Source organism: Diutina rugosa (assembly GCF_008704595.1).
Source record: "Diutina rugosa strain CBS 613 chromosome Unknown scaffold30_size158152, whole genome shotgun sequence".
NCBI lineage: Eukaryota > Fungi > Ascomycota > Pichiomycetes > Serinales > Debaryomycetaceae > Diutina > Diutina rugosa.
The window spans coordinates 140554-158259 of NW_022995085.1; the positions used below are offsets into that span (position 1 = coordinate 140554).

General features: G+C 47.4%; 7 protein-coding genes across 7 annotated transcripts; 2 read left to right on the plus strand and 5 right to left on the minus strand. All coding sequences in view use genetic code 12, as the record gives it.

Moving 5' to 3' along the window:
* Positions 1 to 21: 21 nt before the first annotated feature.
* On the minus strand, positions 22 to 1938 carry DIURU_001119 (anaphase promoting complex subunit; the record flags this gene model as incomplete). The annotated part of the gene is made up of 1 exon (XM_034153628.1): positions 22 to 1938. The coding sequence occupies one exon, from the start codon at positions 1936 to 1938 to the stop codon at positions 22 to 24; it is 1917 nt and encodes a 638-aa protein (XP_034014142.1).
* A 522-nt stretch (positions 1939 to 2460) lies between these two features.
* On the plus strand, positions 2461 to 3708 carry DIURU_001120 (uncharacterized protein; the record flags this gene model as incomplete). Its single annotated transcript, XM_034153630.1, has 1 exon — positions 2461 to 3708. The coding sequence occupies one exon, from the start codon at positions 2461 to 2463 to the stop codon at positions 3706 to 3708; it is 1248 nt and encodes a 415-aa protein (XP_034014143.1).
* Positions 3709 to 3789: 81 nt separating this feature from the next.
* DIURU_001121 (ADP-ribose 1''-phosphate phosphatase) lies at positions 3790 to 4365 on the minus strand (the record flags this gene model as incomplete). Its single annotated transcript, XM_034153631.1, has 1 exon — positions 3790 to 4365. One exon carries the CDS (start codon positions 4363 to 4365, stop codon positions 3790 to 3792), a length of 576 nt encoding a protein of 191 aa, XP_034014144.1.
* A 403-nt stretch (positions 4366 to 4768) lies between these two features.
* On the minus strand, positions 4769 to 5506 carry DIURU_001122 (uncharacterized protein; the record flags this gene model as incomplete). The annotated part of the gene is made up of 1 exon (XM_034153632.1): positions 4769 to 5506. One exon carries the CDS (start codon positions 5504 to 5506, stop codon positions 4769 to 4771), a length of 738 nt encoding a protein of 245 aa, XP_034014145.1.
* Positions 5507 to 5802: 296 nt separating this feature from the next.
* UTP22 (rRNA-processing protein) lies at positions 5803 to 9255 on the minus strand (the record flags this gene model as incomplete). The annotated part of the gene is made up of 1 exon (XM_034153633.1): positions 5803 to 9255. The coding sequence occupies one exon, from the start codon at positions 9253 to 9255 to the stop codon at positions 5803 to 5805; it is 3453 nt and encodes a 1150-aa protein (XP_034014146.1).
* Positions 9256 to 9948: 693 nt separating this feature from the next.
* On the minus strand, positions 9949 to 10455 carry DIURU_001124 (uncharacterized protein; the record flags this gene model as incomplete). The annotated part of the gene is made up of 1 exon (XM_034153634.1): positions 9949 to 10455. The coding sequence occupies one exon, from the start codon at positions 10453 to 10455 to the stop codon at positions 9949 to 9951; it is 507 nt and encodes a 168-aa protein (XP_034014147.1).
* A 380-nt stretch (positions 10456 to 10835) lies between these two features.
* DIURU_001125 (uncharacterized protein) lies at positions 10836 to 11114 on the plus strand (the record flags this gene model as incomplete). The annotated part of the gene is made up of 1 exon (XM_034153635.1): positions 10836 to 11114. The coding sequence occupies one exon, from the start codon at positions 10836 to 10838 to the stop codon at positions 11112 to 11114; it is 279 nt and encodes a 92-aa protein (XP_034014148.1).
* Positions 11115 to 17706: the final 6592 nt, after the last annotated feature.

The window sequence follows — 17706 nt, forward strand, 5'->3', positions numbered from 1 at the left end:
AGCGCTCGCAATCATTAAATTCTATTCTATATCCATATTTTCGTCGTCCAGGTCGTTACCTGCTTTAAGCTTAGCTGCCACCTCATCGATGTCGTCGTCCACTGCCGGCACGCCCCGGTTGGCTAGACTGGGTAGTGAGAGCTCAAACACCTTGTCGGCATCTTTGAAGAAATCGAATTTTTTGTGACACTCCAATGCCTTTTTGAGAAGGTCTTGGGCAATGGGGTCACCCTGCTGGATGGCGAGGGCGTCATGGAGAATGTCAATCGCTTTAGACCAGTTTTCTAGCTTCATGTAGATGAGCCCCATGGCACTGAGAATATTAGCATCGTTTTTACTCAGCAATTTAAGCACCTGTTGGAAACACTCTAACGCTTTGTACGGTTGTTTGGCCCGTCGATAAACGTGGCCCAAGTTGGTGTGGATCAGTACCCAGGTCTTCAGATCCAGGTTAAGATGCTTAGCCGCTTGAAGTGCTTCCTGGAGGAAAATCTCCGCCTTAATAAAATTATTGCGATGGTAATTAATCACCCCAAGCTCGTTGAGTAAAAGCGGATCCAGATTGCAGATATGGTACAGCGCCATGAGGTACTCTTCGGCAAGATTGAGGGTGTTCATCTGAAGATGTTGCATCCCCAAAAAGAGGTTGGGCAAATGAATACCTGGGAACAATTTGGCAGCGTAGGCATAGGCTGAGATTGCTTGTTCATGTTCCCCTTCAGCAGCAAACGTATGGGCAAAGCCAATCCAGGCATAGCCGTAATTTGAATCAAGCATGGTCGCCTTTGAGAAATACTTTCTCGCTTCCAGTATTTTGGAAATGCTAAGGTAGTAGATGCCAATTGCCAACCACGTAACTGGATTGGTGGGATGGTGCTCTGCAAGCTGATGTGCCACCAAAAAGAGCTTGTTTTTGCCGCCAACCTCGTAGAGACAGTTTAGATAGTATGGCAACACATTGAAGTTAAACTTGTCGTGAGCCAATATCTTATCACACACTGTCAAACACTCATCAAAGTTACACTGGACATAAAGATACTCGGCTCGACTAAGCAAAAGATCGGCGTTGTCGCCCAATTCGTACTCATCACGCAATATCGCCTCGGCTTCCTCGAACTTACCCACGTTAAGGTATTTCGATAATCGCAGAGTGTATAGAAGTCGAATAAGCTCATGGTTATCATCTGCATTGTGCCAATTAAGCTGACTTACAAATTCCCACTCTTCACGAGGTGTCATCAAGTTACCATCTATCAATTCTGTAAATGCTTCGTAGCATTTGACGTCAACAAGTAAAGCTTCTTTATAGCACTCTTTAGCTCTATCGAAATTGTTCTGTTGGGCGTAAATTTGACCTCGCAAGAAACACATCAGTGCTTCTAACTTAATGCCACCGTCAGCGTTCAATACTTGGTAGTTTTCGTCTTTGTGAAAAGGATTTGTTTCACCAATCAAATCAAGAGCCTCTTCCCATTGTTCCACTTTGACAAGGCATTGTGCCGCAAGATAACGACACAGCACCAGTTTTTCATAGTGGGGTTTTGATGCAAGTAGTTCTCGAGCTCGCTGGTAGTTACCGCCGTTGTAGTATACTTGAGCGAGCCAGAACGCGTCGTTGGCGTCATCGGTGAGTGCCAATACCTTATCGCCAATAAATTCTGCCGTCTTCAATTGGTGTTGATTAAGAGCATCATGGCGCCAGAGGCGAAGCTTTTCTGCTTGGGTGAGGGGCTCAGGGTTCGCTGGAGGCGGCGCCTCATTCGGTTGATCCAGAGAGTGGAAAAACAGCAGTTGGTTCAGCCCAGGAGTATCAAACAATCCTTGCGTAGCAGGACCTGGATTAGGGGGAGTAACAAACACATTCAGCGGCTGTTTCTTGATGTGGGGCAGGATAAATAGTGTCAGGTTATGTTGACTGGGAGTCTTGTTGGGAGCCATCGTTCAATGCTGGGTGATGCAAATGGATTAAACCTCACTGGAAATGCTATTAAGGGGTATTAAGGAGTGAACGATGGTATAAAGGATGGGCCCCAGATTAGTCGGTATTGTCGACAAACACTTGATCTGGGTGGTGCGGCTCAGCGATAAACGCGTGAAGCCGTATTGATGTGGCAGCCGAGATAGTATGATTGGGCACGAAGAGATCAGACATAGTTCAGTATAAAGAATACTAGTGACAGTGCTCTTGACGACCGAAAGCATGATCTTAATATATTTGAAATTTTGATGATCACGGCGAATTTAAATTAATTGATGGAACTCAGAGAGGGGGAGTTTAAGCCTAAGTTCTGGTATTAATTCAGCAGTCACCAATTCTATGGTAGTCCAGAGTTGTTAGCATACGTAGCTTTTACATCGCTTGCAACGGTTATTTTATTTCACTCTCATACGCGGTGTCGTATGTATGCGCTTATCTCTTCCCCGCGGCTTCGCACCTCATCTCATCGGCATCGGACGACTATGGCGAAGTCGATTTTGAAGGGAGCGGCCAAGGCCGAGGCCAAAGACGTTGGCAGTGATGATACCGTGTCAACCACCACCACCACCAAAAAGACCCCGAGTTCAAAGATCCAATTTCGCGTGTTTGTGGGTTCTTATGAACACAACCTTCTTTGTCTCTCGGTGCTTTTAGACCCTACTCAGAAACTGGAGGCGATGTTCCAGCCGATTTTCCACTTTGAAGCCCACCTGCTTGCCATCAAGCTGATTGATTTGGCCAAGCGGTACTTGGTGACGGGGCTGAAGGATGAGCACATTCGTATCTACGACTTACAAAAGCGTAAGGAGCTTGGGGACTTGATGGGCCACCAAGGTACCGTTACTGCCCTCAAATTCTCGATGGAAGGTACTGAAGATGACGTGGAAAAGCTGGGTAAGTGGTTACTTTCAGGTTCGGAAGACGGTAAGATCCTTATCTGGAGAACCAAAGACTGGGAGTTATTTGGCACCCTTAAAGGTCATACTGATCGTGTCACCGACGTGGCAATCCACCCTCTGGGACGGGTGGCCATCTCGGTCAGTGCTGACCACACCATCCGGTTGTGGAACTTATTAACTGCGAAGAAGGCGGCGGTGCTTAAAATCAAGGGTAAAGACCACTTGGGTCAATATGGTGATTTCGTGCGGTGGTCGGCTTCCGGGGACAACTTCATCGTTGGTCTCCAGAACCAGTTGCTCATCTACGCTACTACTGAAGCTAAAATCATTCACAAGATGAAGATTCCTCGCACATTGATGTGTGGGCAAGTTTACACCATTGAAGGTACCGAATACTTTGTTGCCGGTCTTGGCAACGGTACCATCCAATTCTATCTTTTGAGCGATTTGATTGAAGGTAAGGAAACGGTGGCATTTGAATTGGTGGGCCACGCCAACCGGATCAAGGACTTGACCCTTTTCTCGGGTCCCGAAGACACTCAGGGTATCCCCTACCTCATCTCGGTGCTGTCAGATGGTCGCTTAGTGGTGTGGGATCTCCGCGAACTGGTGAGAGACCAGGTTGCCGTTTACGACACCGGCGAACGTCTTAATTGCGTAGTTGCTTGTGCCGAGCTGGTGGAGAAGGCGCTGACAATGAAGAAGCGCACTCAGGAGATCGACTACCAGCTGGAGCTGGAGTACGAGAGTGACGGCGAGACCCGTAAATTGATGGTGGGTAAGAAGAAGAAGGGCAAGAAGATGAGAAAGGTCACGGTGACCCGGGAATAAAGTAGCATTAGGTCAAATAATACACACTAACGAACAGGAAGATTGAGTGTCTAAATACATTGGATGGCAATGTAGTCTTTTTTAACCGACGTGCAACTCGTCCAATGGCGAGTCCTCTTGGCCGGCGTTCTTGGGCCACCCGTCTTCTAACAGGTACACGTTGAAGATGAACTCGGGGTGCTTTTCCAAGATCGTCTCCGTTTCGTGCCAAGGGACGTTGAAGATGCCGGCATTGATCTTGGGCATCAGCAACACGACCTTGCCGTCTTCGCTCTCGACATCCTTAATGTCCTTTATCTTGTCCTTCAAGTCAGTGAGGGCGTTGTCGGTGTACCCCTGGATGTTGAACTTGGTGTACTGGTTGCCGAGGTCAGACAGGAACAAACACACCACGACAGCCGGCAAGTCTCTACCCTCATTGCCCGGGTCTTGAGGCTCGGTCTCAATCACTTGGGAAGTGCCAATCAACTTGATCGGGGCAACGTTCTTGCAGTGTTCTTCGTGCTTAAGGAAAGCCAGAGGGAACAACTTTTGAAACTCGGCAGCAACGCCGCCGCCCCAGATGCCCCGGAGATTGGTGGCATGGGCAAACACCGGCTTGCTGGCTTTGGCAGAGTGCTTGAAGAGGTCTCCGCTGACGCGACGAATGAGGGACATATTGGCGATAAACAATTGTGAATGCTTGCTTGCTTATAGGCGTATCTGCATATAGTGAAAGTTAGTGGCCACGGGAGAGGGGCAATGGCACAGAAGGGGTAATTGTGGGGTCGAGACTACTCAATTGATGGCCAGTAATAGAAGGAGCGTTTGCTATTAGAGCTGACATGTCGTAAATCACACACTAAGATGGATCAGCTGAATCCACTAATCCCGAACCTTCCGAGACTTTCACCGCATTGTCACGTGACCCGTTCCCCGGCCTCAAGTACGCTGGCTCTCCCACACGTCTATTGCATAGGCGAACGTCTAAAGGGCTTCTCTGTACATACACATATTATCATTTGAAATCGGGGCTTTTCACAATTACGAGGTATGTCATGTGGATTCTATGATTATTAGTCTAAACAAATGCTTGAGAGGGGAAGAAACCAGGGACGGGTTGCGGAGGGGGTGGCGGTTGTTGGGTAGTATTCTCGGTGGCTCCTCCAGTTCCCCGGTTAATACCAGGAAAATGGATTGAATTAGCCATGGTAATTTGGTAGTTGAGGACATCACGGATCTGTTTAACGGGATCAAGAGTGAGAAGCTCCACTTGACCAGTATAGCCATCGCCGTCTTCTCGAGTAACGTGGCGCGATGATGTCACCTCTGAGTCGTCAACCGTCTGTTCGAGAAGAAAGTAGAGTAACAGACACGCTAGCCAGACCACATCAAACAACAATAGAGTTGTACGTCCCCAAGGACGGCCGTGGTCGCCGATAAATTGAAGCGTGAGCCCACCATGATTTTCTCGACCCTCTCGTGGGCCTCCAAAAATTAAGTGGTTAAACATCGAGTAGCCGGCTGCCATCAATATGAGGATAAGCGTCTTTTTCAGCGTGGCCTGTTTAAACTCCTCGGTGGCGTTAATTTGAACCTCCGGCGGTAGATGAGCCGAGGCGATCCACTGGCTGCCAAGTCGTAGTATAAGCAGAAACAGGTAGCTGTCTCGGAGGTATATGAACACACTTAGGAGGTAGCCAAGCACTAGTGCCTGGCCACGGATCTCGCCGAGGAAGTAGCGCTTCCGCTTCGTGAGCACTTCTGCGTTGTGGAGGTCCGCTTCCGCCACCGTGGGGTATTGCAGACTGAAGTCCATGGGCGCGTTATTTGGGAGGATATGATAAGGCAGATGCGGGGGTATCTGTGATCGACGTCACTGACCAGATATATGCGGTATCGGGCGATGCAAAATGGAGGGGGCAGTAAAGGCCGATGTAATATGTGGAGCTGCTGGAGGTAATGCTTTGGTGCGACTTTTGAGATCGGCGCGGTGGAGCCAGATTGACTGTCAGGGACACAAAACAAAGAAATAAACGGCACTAAAATGTCGTGAAATTGTTTACATTGATACTTCCTATAATGCGTCTATTAAGCTATGATACAATTAGTCATCTAGTTTTTCACGTCGATACGCGACACCAATTCTCCCCCTAACCGCTTCACCTGCGCCATCACGCCGTCACGGTTCAACTCCACTTCGTCGCCCCCAGCGGGCTTAATGTCAAAGCCAAGCGTAGGCTTGAAGCGACGCTTAGCCAAGTAAGCAGGCACAAAGATCCCCGCCACCACGGCAGCGCCACCGGCAACTTGGTACTTGGCAGTGGAGAAAAGCACCACTTGGCCAAAGCGACGCTCCAAGTCGTCGAATAAGAGCCAATGCAAGTTGTGAGGCTGCGAGAAGTCGCCAGGCAAGCTCTGCGGGATGTTCAGCAAGTTCTTGAATGCCAGCGGCGGCATCACCCCTGAAAGCGGGGCCAGCGGCGCCAGCGACTTGTCCAAGTGGAGGACGAAGTCGTAATCGCCAAGCACCGGAGTGAACATAGCTTGTTCCGAAGAGGCCTGGAGCGCTGCCCGGGCAAGCGCCGTCATCCGCAGCGCCATCGGCAACAGCACGTCATGCAGCCACAAGATGCCCAGCGGGTCGTCCTTCAGCCCCACGAAGAGCTGGGTCTTCAATGCCAGTGGGTCCAGGGCGCGGATCTTGGCAAAGTTGTCTTCGATCACCTTATACAGACTCACGGTGAGTCGTTCCAGTAAACCGTCGTCACGCTCGTTGGCGTCACGCACCAAGTCGAGGATGAGCGGGCTCTCCTTCCAGTTCCATGTGGCCAAAAACTGAAGCACTTGGAGCACGGCGCTCGGTGCCAGGTGAGGCGCAGCGAAGGGAGCCGGGTCAGTAAACACTTTGAGCACGAGAAGTTCAATGAGCTCGTCGCCAAAGTGCAGCAAAAGTAAGTGGGCGTCGAACCAGCGCTTGATGATGCGACAGGTCTCGCTGAATGCGGGGAACGCCGTCACTAACCCGCCGACGGTACGGGTGTGTTTGACCTTAGCCACCGCTTGGCGGTAGAATTTGAGGTACACGTCCTGGAGCACGTGTTTGAGCGAGGCCCCACCATGTTGCACGGCTCTCAAGTACATGGTTTCGTCACGTTCTGTGACCACGCGTAAGGCAAACCCGTAGCCGGTTTTAACCAGAGCCATCTGCAAAATCGTCTGGGTGACGAACGGGATCAGCTCGTCGTCTTCAACCATCGCCCCGCGCCAGTTGCCGGTGTCTTCAAGCATCGCCTTCATCTTGAGCAAAAGCGCTGCCTTCGTCTTTTCCAACGCCACGAGCTCGTCGGGCCATCTCGTCAGGTATTCGAACTGGACGACGGCATCGTTCCAGTAGTCCGGCAGCGCCACCGCGAAGGGTACCGGCTCGAGGACCAGAGTTTGTCTAAGTCCAGAACTGGCAGGAAGCACCAGCTTCACACGCAACGGGAGGTCAAGGCCCACCACTGCGCGAGCCAATTCGTCGAACAGCAGTCTAAGCGCCGCCCACCCGGCTCCGGGAGCCAGCGTCAGCTTGGGTAATTGTTTCAAGATATCCCAGCCCTGTAAAGCCACGTGTTCGCCAAGACCGTCGGCGACATGTTGGTTCAAAACGTATTTAGCAATTTGCACAACAACGGGTTCCTTATCGGTGCCGTTCCACACGACACAGTGCTGGATAACACCGTCTTTGAACCGTCTCAACAGCGCCTTTGACCCCCAGAACCCTCTGAATTTAGATTGGTCGTCTTCCAGGTCAGCACTGGTGGGCCCTTTAGTCACTTGCTTGGCGTATTCGTCGGCATTCAACCGTAAACAGATAGAGTAGTGGCCGTTACCGAGCGCCGGTTTGCGCTTCAGTAACAGCCAGGATTGTGGCAGCGTCAGTTCGATGGCCATCAGCGTCACTCGGCTACCCAACGCCGCTCTCAACACGGCGCCGACCCGGTGGCGCAAGTAGTTGTCAAAGGTAATGTAAGAGATCTTCTCCAAGGGGCCAAACGCGATGTCGGCAGCGACGGGTGTGGGGTCCATCGCCAATACCATGTCGAATTGCATAGTGGCCGGCTTCAGCAGGGTACCTTGAAGCATGAGGGCGTCGAAACGGTCGCGCACCACATCGTTCAAGAGCGCCAACAGCTCGCGGGCGTATTCGCGGAGCTCGAGGTAGCTGTCGGGGGTCATCTTCCACAACACGTTGAGTTTGGCGTGTTTGTCAAAGATGGTGGGGGTGCGGAACCCTTCGGCCTTGTATCGCAGCAGCAGCGTCAGCCCCAACTCCAGCGTGAACAGGAGGTAGCCGTCGTTTAAGAGGTCGACTTCCGCGAGGTATTTGATGGTACCTTTGAATAATTGGTACAGCGAGAACCCGTGTAGCAACTGCTTCAGGCCATCGGGACTCCCGCCGGCGAGAAGAGCCGCCATAAGCACCAGCCACTCGAAAGAGCCGAACCCGCCTTTAGTGATGTTACCGCTGAACCCACGCTTAGCCAACCAGGTACGCCCAAGCATGAGGGCATCCTTAAACCCATCACACTGTTTCTTGGTGGTGTAGATCCATCTCAAGTAGTGGGTAGGGGTAGTCAGCGACACCACCAGCGCGTTGTATAGGGGAGTAGGGGGGAGAGACTCGCTCAGCGCTTGGATACGGATACAGTTCTTATCCGGTAAAAGCTTTTTGCCTTCAAACATGTGCATGGGAAGCGCTACCATCACCTGCACCCAAAACTTAGTCTTCGCGAAGTGGAGGTTTTTGGCGTCGTCGGTGGTCACCAGCTCGATTTTGAGACCGGGGTTAAGCACGTCGCCGCCAATCAAGTGGTAGGAAATCTTCACGGGGAGATGGTGCTTGTTGGCGAGCTTGGCCATGTGGTGGGCGAGCCAGGCGACGTAGAAACACCGCTTGTAAAGGGCACGGTAGTTGAGGTAGTCTTTAGCCTGGAACAATTCCGACGGCATCGTCACACACAAGTCGATCAGGCGCAGCATCAGCGTCCCCGCTTTAAGGCCAAACAGCCCCACAAGGTCCACCAGCTCCGGCTTCTTGTATTGGAAAGTGTAGTTGGTCAGCGTCGGCTTCGGCTCGGGCCACGGCACCGACACCTGGTCCAGGAACAGCTCGGCGCTGCTCACCAGCAACGCCTCCAGGTCGGGCACCGCCTGGATCACTTCGTGGAGCCGGTGCAACACCTTCTCGACGAGGGCTACGTGCAGCGGCTTGATGGCAAGCTCCTGCAAGAGCTCATCGGTCTGGAGCTTGAAGATGTTGGACTTGAATACCTCGGCGGTTTCCCGGGCTAACGCGAGGGCCAGCGCCTCGAGCTTGTGGTGAGGACGGCGCTTGGCAGGGGGCGCGGCGACGTCGGCGTCGTCGTCGTCGTCAACTTCGCCGTCGTCGGACGAAGGGACATCGTCGTCGCCATCGGCGGGAGCATCCAGCACGTCTGCTGCTGGCGCTTCGTCACGAGCCGGCTCGGAGTGCTCGGTGACGTCGGTGGCAAACAGCACCCGGCGTTGTCGCTTGCCCATGGTGATCGTGGTGATGGAAGAATTCGCGATGAGAAGAGTGTGTCGACTGTGTGCAGGTCGAGGGCCTAATCAGTGGTACTCAATACTAAGCCAAAATTGAGTAAATCTCGATGAAAAACTCGATGGTTGAATCTAAATCAAGTCCATATCTCGGTAATAAGTTGTAAAATCGTGGTTGGAAGCGGTTTTTGTACTGTATTGAGGGAGGTATCCGTGATACGTGGTGGAGACCGGTCGCACTCGCACGATTGGAAGTCCGCCACCACTCCGGGGAGCCGCCGAATTGGGGGATGGCGGAGAAAGTGCCGGCGATATGGATTAAAATAAGCAGTCTCGATTTACGAGATCGCAAAGCCTCGATTGCCGTTTCAGATTTATGTATGAAACAGAAATTTAAAGATGGGGATTGGGCAGGGGTATAGGTTCCACTATGACGACTATCACAGGCCTCCGCATACACGGAATTGCTGTGGCTACTACACTGCCTAAACGAGGCATCGACCGCCGCCGCGTGCTTTGTGGTTGGTAGGGGCTATTGTTCTCGTGATGGATGCGTGGATGATTATGATTATCGGGATACGGCGGCGGTGACAACACCCACAAACGCGGTCGTCGCCGTCACCGTGTCTGAAGAGCTATAAACAGGGGGAAGAGATGGCGTTAGGGGATCTATGTACACAGAGAGAAGCTCCTTCACTTGGGAGCATCCCACACCGGCTCGTCCTCGGGGCGACGGGACACCCGCACGATCTCGTAGTCATCGTTCGGCTTCACCTCCTTCTCCAAGTGGTCGGTCAACAACCCTTGCAAACGGTAGTAGTCGTCGCGCTTGTCGACGGGACGCTTATTCTCCACCATGTTGAGCATCTCCTCTTCGTTAAGCTGGCGGTGGCGTTCGTCGTAGCGCTCCCACTTCACCGCGGTAAACTTCTGGAGATAGATCAGCCCCGCCACGATCAGGAGCATAAAGGGAAGACCAAAGTAGAGGAAGTGGTTCTTCCTGAGGAGCTTCTGGTAGCGCCCGGCGAACGTCTTGTCGTACGCCTCCTGCTCCCGCTTCCCCCGAAACGGTTTACTGCTGAAGTTCACCATCACCGCAACCGTCACCCGCGCTGCTTTTTCAAACTCCGCACTGCTCACCGCGTCTGTAGACAGGACCGACAAACAAAGCCCCGTAAGCGCGAGAACAATGGGCAGCATGACGACTCGTCGGGGAAGGCGAACAATAAAGTTACGAACAATGCACTTTGTCTAATCACAGGTGCAGCAACTACGGATACGTGTCCGAGCCCCTTCAAGCGTAAAAAACGATGAGTAAAAACTAATTAGAAGTATGGCAACTCAGGTAGATTTGGCCTCCCTTGCCTGTGCTAGTAGTTTGTGGGCGAACGGCTACATTCAAGATCATTTCGCGATCGTTGCCAGAACTGGCTCGATTGTTTATGCGATACAGATCTGCAGACATGGCTAATGCTTGTTTTCGATATTTTTTGATACCCGCCCAACAATCGGTCGACACACCTCAATTCGTAAACTATAAAATCGTGGTTGTTTTCCCGTTTGTCCCCTCCCCAGCGAAGATGAAGGTTTCTCTGGTTATGCTCACTGCGGCCGTGGCTTTGGCCGCCCCTACTGCCACTGACGAAGTCAAAGACGGCGTTATTGGTGGTCTTGACGGCGTGTTGAGTGCTGTCGGTTTGCCCTTGCCCAGTACTGCCCCCTCCAATGGCGCCAACCCCATCGCTGGGTTGCCCGTCGACAACCTTTTCACCGATGACCCTATTCCCAATCTTCTCAATGCCGTTGGCAACTTATTGTCTAAGGTTCTTGGAAAGCTTAGTGGCCAAAAGGCTCAATAAACTTTACATAGCCATTTAGATACCTCAATGAACATGACCACCAAAAACGGAAACCGACAAAAGAACAGCAACATGATAAAATTATGGCCGTGCCTAGTGAAGATGACGGCGAGACAAAAAGATAGTGATATCCGTGGGGTTCGAACCCACGCCCCCGAAGAGACCAGGATTGGTTGGTAAAGTTATTAACCTTACCCTGGCGCCTTAGACCACTCGGCCAGGATACCCCTGATGGCACAAACTTCGACGGCTCTCCCTCTGATGATGTAACATTTAATAGCTGTTTGCGCGTTTAACCCTCGTCAAACTTGTGGATATCACTGGCTTGGCCGTCTGCTGTATTCATAGACCATGATCTTTTGCTATCTGCCACAAATATAATAGCGAATGGTGAATGAGTAGTGATTTTTGGCCGCCAACCTTGAATCCAGTGAAGTTTCATGCATTTTATTGCTTTCGTCTTTGACAACTCGCCCTACATTCTCTTGAGTTATAGCAGATTGTCTATAAGAATTCTAAATACTTAATTTAAAGATACAACCGTTGACATATGCTAACTATAAGAACTTGTATCTTCGTGGAATATGTGACTTTATATATCCTTCCTACGTCGATACCAGCGAATTTGGCATTTATTCCAACTTGTTACCAATGGCCTCGGATAGCTTTTAGACGAAAAGAATCTATTAGAGCAAGTATAAACTCAAAAGCACAATCGCGATCTTCTCGTTTCTCGCTCCATAAAAAGAAAATCAGCAAAGCCAATATCAAGCGTTTGTTTGATTATGGAATTGACAACACTTCACAAAAACAAATATATCTCTTTGGCGGGGAATCGAACCCCGATCTCCCGCGTGACAAGCGGAAATACTAACCGTTATACTACCAAAGACTTGGTTGAATTGTCGTGTAAAATGCTGACCTTGAGTGTCGGACTTGTGAAGAGCTAACTCCGGAAGTTAATGAAACCTGAGAGAAGGTTGACGAGAGACAAGGAGTGTTCGAGATCAAGCATGCAAGGAGTCATGAGCGTGACTGGAGCATGCGTGGAAGGTTCCACAGTGGCGTTATGATTGCAATACTGGCGGTATTGCTAAGGTATAAATAACGCTGAGTTTATAGAGTTTTAGACAAGTGACTTTTAATCAAGACAATTGATATTTGATCTTCACTACTAGTCGTGATCCAGTGACCGTCATAATTTTATACCACATGAATAAAAACATTTTGAGTGTTAGATGTAAGCAAGACACTTTTTGTTACGTAAAATTTCCTAACTGAACATTTTTTGTGTGCTTTTCTTGGTTTGAAACTTTGCATAATCATTTTTTAAAGATTTATTGTCTTTTACACCTGCCGCGTAACTTATATTTGATAATTTTTTATATTTAACCTAAACGAAGGTCAGGAAATCTTTACAAATTCATAGTGCAACACTGAAGGGTATAACCGACTCGACATTTAACTTTAATCCACAAAGTTTAAGCTTATTACCATGAATATTGAACTAACATGGATAATCTCAGATGGTTTTCTTGTTTTAAAATTTTGACCTTGTGGTTACGGGCTACATTACCCCTTTTAGCTTGAACACCCTACTTCAGTTATTACTCCTCTCGGAGGTTTGCAATTAGTTCTTGCTTCCTCAACTCGCAGATATCTTATCTGTTTATTTGTTTTATTTTTTCACGGCGGTAGGCGGCTCTTAGAGTCTTCTACAATCGTTTTTTACAGGTAGATATCAATGCACGCTTATAGATAAAATGGAGAACCGTGCAAGACTCATCTTAGTATAACTACAGCAGACGACGTTCAAATAATCTAAAGCAAAGTAAAACAATTTCGAATTACGCAGTGGATGATAGCACCCAAATCCGATTAGTGTTTATTCTCGCAAGATATATTTCAATAAAAATTTACATGGCCAGCGAAGTTGAGTCGAATCAACACATCTTTTACGAAAGACCATAGTGAACCAAATAGAGTTCGTTTCTTAGATTCGAATGTAATCACTAAAGAAAATCAGGTGAACGTCCCTAATCAAATGTCTTGCTAGGCATCATAGTCAGCACAGCAACTTTAGCTAGAGCTAAAGAAACTTTTGATCCAACCTTAAATCGGAAAGATTTTGACAGGGGGTTAAGTATCTTCCGTCAAATTCTTGTTAGTCGAATGTATCATCATTTATAATTTCTCACATATCGCTTCCGAGTTCTGATACTCAGGAGAAACACAGCTGCTTCAACGCCCTCGGGTATACAATTGTATCAAGTCGTTCCACTACTACTCGAGATGTTAAAAAAGCCTTCAAGCCATTGCGATCAACTTCGCACCGCGCCCTGCTCAGGTCTGTTTAGGAAAGCTCTTACAGTTGTCGACGTAATCTGAGATAGGCATACTATAAAGAGTCTTCAGAATCGAACTTCTGATTTATGCGCTCATGAGCCACTTGTTCACTTCTTGTGATGGTGGCATAGAAATGTTTGTGCGGTGATGACGACACTTGATTCGAGGTACCGCAATTGATCTAAGGGAAATTTGGACACCAACAATTAATTTAGAGCACTCAAGATCCGTTAGCTTTACAAAAACAAAATGATAGTTCTCCCGAGCGTGAGTCGAACACGCGACCTTGAGATGACAATTCCATTACAGTCTCACGCTCTACCAGCTAAGCTATCGAGAGAGCACGAACACAAACCAAGTGAAAAACTTTGATGAATCGATACTCATACATATTACCTGCCTGCCACCACCCTGACATTTGAACAACTCCAGTCCAGTCCACTTCATGACTTTCCACTTCTATGTAGTAAAACCTTGCATTTCGGCGATCTATCATATTGTGCTTTTCACTTTCGATGACGAAGGCCTCTTTTGACGCGAGATTTGTATAGACGAGATAGCAAATACTTGATAACTACGAAGCAGAACTGCGTTGTTCTCTGCACTCAGAATTGTCGAGAAGATGGCCTCTCATCAAAAACACAATACCTTCTGCCACTTCCACAAGATTCTAACACTCAGAAATTCAATCAAAGAACAAACATTGTGAAGCAAATGTCAGTACAAGTACTTTTTCAATCGAGGAAGAACATCTCAAATTGAATTTATCAAAAATGGTCTCAGTACAAAATGTTGTTGATCCGTAAATGCGTTTTTCTTTTGAGTTCCATGATACATGACTCGAGGGTAGTGCATTGTCCAAGGATCCGAAACACACGCTTGGACCACGTCTCTTCGTAGAGAACGAAAAATGCATGTAGTGATATAACCAAAAGATGGTTTAGACGTAACAAATTTGCACTTCGTGGTAGGGGTTATATTCATGGGTATAGCTACTCGAAATATGCTTTGAGGTCGCGACAATAACTAAGAATAATAGATGCGTGAGAAATGACGTTGATATGGATCGTGATCAATGTTTCTTCTGATATGAACATCGCCTTCATTCAACTGAATTGTCTCTCGATTTCGAAACCAACCAGGCATGCCCAATGTGTTAAAGTAAAGATCAGTCTTAGATGAGCTTTGTCGATAAGGTAACGCCAAGTAGAGATATCCTGGAACCAGCGACGTAGACGACAACTCTCTGAGTTCGATCTTCATTTCAGTCAAAACTCGGGGCTCATTATAGTCATTTGGTTGGCCAGGGCTTTCAAAGACTTGGCCCTCATATTGGCACACCTCTCGAGCCCCCTAATTTCAATAAGGCAGGCTGAGAAAAGTCAAAGAGGGTTCCAGCAGGATGTATTGATATTGTTGCCTGACAATGGCAATTGCCCAAAGTCGAGTCAATGTGATGTTTCAAGAGAAAATCCAAAGAGCACTGTATATTTTCCTGGTGGATTTGACTACTATGAAAAGGTCAACCAAGCTAGGTATTTAGTCCAAATCTATATGAAAATTTGGTAAGTTATTTTCAATTCATTAACTTGCACTCCCCCTATTGGTTATTCGTGATAAGGACTTGCACGGTTAGGTTGTCGTTCATCTAAAGAGCTTCCGACAGCTCGACCTCGTGTAGAATGGAACCCTGATACTTCCGGTGAGAGCGTGATACGTATCACACAATAAAAATGAGCAACATAACCACTCAGTTGCTCAACAACTCGAGTGATATACGTTCAGAAGTCACAATAGTTGTATGATCACAATTTTTTTGGATTGTAGGCATTCTTTCTCTGTATTACTGCATTAATATCTTCTGAAGGCAATCTGTATATGCCATACACGATAACAGGAATCAGCACATTAACATGATATTGCCTGAATCCTACACAATCGAAAACTCACTTTCTAAAGCATGATTATACTTGTATATGACATTTGAATACTCGATTAGTTGTCGTATAATCTGGTGACGCAAGTTGGGGTAGTAAGGAAACTGCCTGGTTCGCTTACTAGTCTATGAGTGGATTGTTTCTACACTGAGCCAACCGTCTACATTTATGCCTAGAAACCCGGATCGGGTCTATCCGATCTCCGTCGGGGATTTACCTTAGATCCCACGGAGATAAGACCACCAAGGATGATCCTCCGACCAACGGGGATGATTAGGGGTAACAATAAGGTTAGACCTGTTCACAAAACTAAGGTCACCTGATCATCCACCAGGGTTCCTGGCCTCCACTACTTTGGCTCAGACGTTCATACTTTATACCACATTAGTCATAAATGGTTGTTTGGCCGAGTGGTCTAAGGCGCCAGGGTAAGGTCACCTTACCGGATATCTCCGGATGTCGCATTCCTGGTCTCTTCGGGGGCGTGGGTTCGAACCCCACAGCAATCATCATTTTTAGGAATTCTTTTTGTAATTCACAAACGATGAGGACCTATTTGATCTCTGGAAGGTTTGATGTTAAGGTCGTCTGTTTTGATTTCTCAATGAATTTCCCACAATTCGCAAAGGCTTCCTTCCTGAATTTGAAGCTGCGTATTTGGCTTAAACCTGTGATAAAAACGAGCAACTAACTGTATGAAAATAGCATATACTATCAGATTTCGTAACTCTCACTGTGGCTATCGATGTAATTCTGGATAATTTTTGAAACCTCTAGAATTTAGGGAAAATTGTGACATTCTACGCTACAAACTGCAACAGATTGTTAAACTTTACATAATGTCGATGCGTGTTTGGAGGCTTTTATAACTTCACTTGCAAATCATCCTGGTCGTATTCAATGTGTGCCTTTGATATCATTAATAACTTCAACGACCAAAACGCGAAAAATCAAAAATGAAAAAGACCAACCCTCACAAAAGCTGAAAAATTTACATTTCAACGTTTGTTAACATAATATGAAATAGCTAAAAAAGGTAACTGTTGGTTTTATCCAACTTGACTTCCCAGACAGGACTCGAACCTGCAATCTTCTGATTCGTAGTCAGACGCCTTGCCATTTGGCCACTAGGAACACCTTGACGTTTTTAAATAAGTAGATGATAGTAAAGAACGCCCGTAGATGTGACACGAGTGATGTGAGAAACTGATGAATTGGGAACTTTGAAGACAGCCTAAACAAAGAAACAATCACTTGAAACGATATTGATCATAATTTCAAGACTATTAAGCGAGTGTTTGGTTGTGTGGGTGCAAGTTGCAACACGATAATTTTCAAGTTGGTCACATTCTAATGATCTGTCATTGTGGCGGTCCAAGCATTAATATATATAATTTCAATTTACTATTAGTTGGTTCTTATCCAAATCAAGTAGGTGTCGAAAGCCCTTCAGCTCTCTACAGCCCAATCTTTTTCTCGCCCTATGGGCCGAAGTAAGGCAAAATCCTGGCAGGAACCAGATGTAACTTCCGCGAGTCACGGGTATCAAATTCTTGATGTTTTTTCTTAGTCGACCATAGGTGGAGGCTATAAGTTATTTTTACAGACGATAAATAGATACTAATGCAAGTTTATGAAAAAAAAAAAATAGTTTGACCTTTTGTATATTCAGGCTAAACCAATTGTCTCCAACCAGATAACGCTCATTTGAGTTGATCAGTGACACCCTCATATCCTGCGACCTACGTAGATTCGAGGGGGCTCCTACGGCGCGATATTTAACTTACTTTACTTTATCTTCATTGCCGTTACCGTTCTTCTCTGACCATGTATCTCCAAACCCTGTCTGAACCATCATGATGATTTTATCAAATTATTACATAGTTTCACGAACCCCCTCTAGTCGTGTAGGTCGTGAACTTATGCACTTACTTGCTGGACTACCTTTCCAGCTGAACGCTTGGACAAGTAATTAGTGTAGATTAGACCCTACATGCGAAATGTTTTTGAGATATGCAATTCGATATTTGAGTGAATAAAGTCGGTACGTTGTTTGGGTCATGATGGAAGTCCAAAAGATGAGTTAGAAGGCTTCAAATCAAAGATACGATCAAATTAATCAGTTCTATTGACAAAACTAACCCAATGATAGTTCTTTATGAGCTGAGAAATGCTGAATCTATAGAATTTTCAAACCTTTGGTTCCACCATGACTACTCATAACATTCCAGACTACATTTTCGCAAGTTGCCTGGTTAGCTCAATCGGTAGAGCGTGAGACTCTTAATCTCAAGGCTGCGGGTTCGAGC